Source organism: Rhinolophus hipposideros (assembly GCF_964194185.1).
Source record: "Rhinolophus hipposideros genome assembly, chromosome: X".
Classification (NCBI taxonomy): domain Eukaryota; kingdom Metazoa; phylum Chordata; class Mammalia; order Chiroptera; family Rhinolophidae; genus Rhinolophus; species Rhinolophus hipposideros.
This window is the reverse complement of record NC_138046.1, coordinates 21,585,957-21,590,322: the sequence shown is the minus strand read 5'-3', so window position 1 is coordinate 21,590,322 and position 4,366 is coordinate 21,585,957. Positions and strand designations below refer to the sequence as shown.

At 62.2% G+C, this 4,366-nt stretch overlaps 1 protein-coding gene across 1 annotated transcript; it reads right to left on the bottom strand.

Moving 5' to 3' along the window:
• Positions 1-509: 509 nt before the first annotated feature.
• Positions 510-4,124, bottom strand: LOC308494713 (small integral membrane protein 10-like protein 2A). Its single transcript, XM_081042633.1, has 3 exons — positions 3,357-4,124; positions 2,349-2,475; positions 510-1,731 (listed from the first exon to the last, which is right to left on the bottom strand). The coding sequence occupies exon 1, from the start codon at positions 3,980-3,982 to the stop codon at positions 3,746-3,748; it is 237 nt and encodes a 78-aa protein (XP_080898759.1). The 5' UTR covers positions 3,983-4,124; the 3' UTR covers positions 510-1,731; positions 2,349-2,475; positions 3,357-3,745.
• Positions 4,125-4,366: the final 242 nt, after the last annotated feature.

Below are 4,366 nucleotides of genomic sequence, written 5' to 3'. Positions count from 1 at the left end.
AGATGCTGGGAGTGAAGCCATGATGGCACAGTTGGGGTCTAAGGTGGGGGGAAGGAGAGCTGCTGTCCAGGTGGTTTACCTTCTCCAACTGTACACCCTCTAGTCAGCAGGGAAGTGAGGGGGACCTTGCCACCTGCTGCTGCAGAGGGGCCTCTGGCTGACACAAAATGATCTGCACACAGTCTATTTCACCTCACTTCCCCCAGCCCACCCTCGGGGTACAACTGAATTAGGCGCTTTCCAACACCATGCTCTGAAATGAAGACAAGATAGGCATGAGGTTATTCAAAGACTGTGAGTGGACAATTGCCACCTCGTGGGCCAGGCTCATGCTGCTGCCTTCTCCTCGTGGGGGCAGTGGTCCAGGTCAAGGCAGGTCTCAAGCATCTCCTACCCACTGAAAGCCCTCTGAGGGTGCTCCCCTCCCCCAGCCCCTGGCCATCAGAGGGGTGATCTCACCACTGGCCCGTGTCTCCTCCAAGGCTATTGCACCACACCAGAAACAGGCCTCCAGTTTTAATTGACTTTATTGAACTCAAGGACTTTTCTTTTTTAACTTAGAGAGACAACAAAACTTGATAACACCAGAAACAAGAACATCTTTCTGACCAGATTGTGCTGACCAGCAGTTAACACACGCAGAAAAGTAAAAGTCAACTTATTTGAGTAGGTGTCTCTGATTTTGTAGAAGTTCCGCTGCCTGGGAAACAGACTGCAAATAAATAAAGTGCATTGAGATCCCATCCAGTGGCCAGGGCCCAGTGGGGGGTGAGGGGAGGTTGGAAAGCAGAAGCAGCTCACTAGTCAAGGCCAGAACGGTACAAAAAGCAGTGGCAGGAACAGAGGCTGAGGACCATCCCTGGCCCGTCCCCCAGCCATTCCCTTGGAGCAGACACAGCCACAGCCAGCTCCACCCAGAGCCACTTCCGGTGCCCCTCTGTATGGGGTGGAGCTTCTCTGCAGGGGAGCAGGTCCCTGAGGCCAAGGGCCCCTGAGGTTTACACATTTCTCCCTGTGGGACAGGGACAATCAGTGAGGAGCCTCCCTCCAGCCCATCTCAGGCCTCCCTATTCCCTGCCTGGCCCAGGAGGAGGCTGGAGCTGGGGATCCAGTCCCCCAGAGGGTGTATCAGTCCCGAGGAGCACCCTCGTCCTCCTCCCCTTTCATGCAGCCTGTGCTGCTCTCCTTGCTCCGAGGCTATCCCCAGAGATTTCTGGACGGAGCTGGCATGCTGGCAGGCTCCCAGAAGTAGTCCAGGGTGGACAGGGTTGGAGTGGAGGTGGGACGACCAGGACTGGGGTCGCCCGGGAGACTTGGCACAAGGAAGGAAGCCATCAGGTGCTGTCTGTGGGCAACTGCAGGGGGCACGTGGTGGCCTCGGTCCAGTCTCAGTTCCCAGGTGAGGCAGGTGATCTTCACCTTGGACCTGGGCTCCAGCTGGGCAGCTGAGGAGCGCTGATGGTGTAAGACTGGGCCACTCCGTGCCTGGCGCTGACCAGACTACTGCGGTTTCCAGTCCCAGGAACTGAGTACTTGGGCTGGGAGCAACCAGTGTCAGAGCAGACGGTGGTGAGGGCCAGGGTCTCCCCTGTCACCCGTCTGGGCTGCTCCTGGCCATCCTGGTATGCTGGTTGGTGAGCCGGTCAGCGGCACACTCTGGGCCTCGAGGAACCAATCCAAGCCCATCTAGAGGACAGTCTCCCATGTGATCGTGGGCATGGGGGCCGGAGCCTGGGGGCAGAGAGATGGGGTCATACATAGTTCCCAGTCCCATCCCACCCCAGGTTTATTGCTTCACCCTCCTGCTTACATCATGTCCCCAGGAGCCACCTCCTATCACCCAAACTGAGAAGCTTGCACCCAATTGCTGAGGAGCCCTTGGTCAAGCCTGGGGGTGGGGGTGAGGTTGGGAGATCTGGCTCTGTGAGGACCTCAGCTCCCCAGGGGCTTCTGGGGCTCATCTCTCCGTACCCATCTCAGCTCAGCCTGTCTTCCTGGTCTTCCCTGTGACTTCCCATACCACTCAAAGGAAAGCTAGTTCCTCACATTCCCTGCCCTGAGAGCTTTCTCACCTGAGAGTCTTGTGCTCCCTTCACCCACCTCAGTGTGCTGTCTTGGAGAAGACTGGGGGGGGGGCGCAGGTAGGGGAGTGCAGGCCATAGGGGTAGATTTAGCTCCACTACTCCTTATCTGTGTGACAGGGGCAAATCTGTCTCCACCTCCGAGCCCGTTTCTCATCAGTAGGTGGGGAGAATGGAAGTCCCTCATGGTGTTGCCAGGAGATCTCAGTGCCCACGTGACATGGTCCCGGCCTTCCTCATGCCAGAACCGGACGACTGGGTCTTTACCTGGAAGGCTCTGCATCTCCTCCTTGGTCAGGTCCCTCACTCAGCTGCTCACAGGCAGCTAGCTGGGCAGATTTGGCTCCCGATGAGGCTAGAGAAGGTGTGAGTCGTCACCTACAAACACCAGGTCCTGAAAGAAAGAGAGAAATGGACACTTAAGAGTTGCCTCTCTACCGAAAGAGGTCCCCAGTTCCCCAAGTGTTGCCTCCTCTACGAGCCCCTTCTTCATCTGCTCTCCCTACCCCAGCCTGAGAACTGTCCTCTGCTCAAGGAAATCCCTATTTTCCCAGATCCTTTGGGTCCACAGGGTCTGCTGGAGGCCTCTGTGCTGGAAGACGACATTCTGTGGCCCTGGGAGGGCTGAGGGGGAGGGGGAGCATGACTGAGATGGCATAAGAGCAAGACTGTGCGGGGAGGGCTAGGGAGGAAGGTGTCTTTCCCACTCTTCCGTGTCTGCAAATGCAGAGATTGGGAGGATGCCCTCAGGGAGGCAGGAGCAGGCAGAGAGCAGCCCCCTGACCCAGAAGCAGGGTGCAGGGTGCTGCAGAGAGCCCCGGGGCCTGAGAGCTGAGCAGGGGCAGACCTGGGGTTTGGCCAAGAACACAACCATCCTTCCTGACTGCCTGGCCAGGCGGTGGTGAAGGGTGGCGGCATATTATCTCCTCTGGGGCCCTCCCAGGGGCCACCCCAGCCCATTCTCCTCCATTTCTTGTGGCTCAGGTGACGGCACAAGGGCCTCTGGAAAAGGGGACGGGGCGGGGGGGGGGGTGGGTGGCGGAGAGAGGGGCTGGGCGGTGGGAGGGCGGGGACGCCTGGGTCTCGGCCAGCATGGGCTGAACCTCTGCGATGCTCAACGCAGAAGCCCCCGCCGCCCCTCTCCCCCATCGTGGGCTCCGCAGCTCTCCGGGGTGGTTTCCTCGGGTCCCTTTCATAGTTCTCCCGATCCGCCAGGGGTCTGGACGTCCAGACGTCGGCAGCGCCTCCCTCCGGGCTCCCCGTCGGGCCGCGCACCTTTCAGTCAGGGCCAGTCCCCGCACGTCCCGGCGGCACCAGGTCTTCTTTCTGCTTTCCTCTTCGGCCCACAGGAGGCAACAGGTCAGCCGCACTCAGATAATTTTCTCGAGCACGGGGGAAAGGGCGCGTTTCGCGAGTTTCTGCGCGATCGCGCGGCCGCGACGCGTGTGGGCGGTCACGGCTGGGTCCCGGGCTCGCCGGCTCGGGGGCTCGGGGGCGGCGCCCTCCGGGAAGGTGCCGGGTCCGGGGGCCTAGGCCGTCCCGCCTCTTACCCCGGCCGCGGGGCGGTGACCCGGGCGGCCCCGCCGTCCTCCATGCCGGCGGCGCCGCTCGTCGCGGGCGTGCGGCCGCGGGACCCTCCGGACCGGCCGCGGGGCCGCCGGCGCTCACTCGATCCGCACCTGCAGGCGGACGTTGAGCATCACGGAGGCCACGACGTAGAAGTAGGGGAAGTTCATGCGCAGCCGCCAGGCCAGGTCGAAGAAGGTGAGCAGCGTGCGCGTGAGCCCCTTGCAGAAGGCGCCGTAAGAAGTGCGGGCCGCGGCCGAGCGCGACAGCCTCACCGCCAGGCCCGACAGGGCCGCCGCCGCCGCTGCCGCCGACAAAGCCGCCGACGCCGCCATGGGCCGGGCTGACGCACGCCCTGTGGCCCCGCAGGAGCGAGATCAAGCGGACAGGTGGACGCGAGGCCTGCGGTGACCTGCCGGCCGGGGCGCCCTCCTGCCCCGCCCAGCCCTCAGTCTCCTCCCTGAGTGGGCTCAGGCCGCTACCACTGCAGCAGCCAGTGCTCCTCCTTCGCTGCCGAACAGCTCCGCCCCCTGGCGGGTTTCCCGAGCGGCAGCAGCAGGCGTCTGCGCCTGTACCGTAGCCACGCCCCTTGGCCTGAGCCACAGTGCTGCCACCGCAGGCATAGCCCTGCCGTCACCACTGCTCAGTTGGCAAGCCCAGGCTCCCAAGAACAGAGCGGGAGTGTCTGAGACCATTGGAAGGCGGTGCACCTCAGGGAT

Excerpts from the sequence above, each read along its gene's own strand:
- LOC308494713 (XM_081042633.1), bottom strand. The coding sequence starts at position 3,982 with ATGGCGGCGTCGGCGGCTTTGTCGGCGGCAGCGGCGGCGGCGGCCCTG.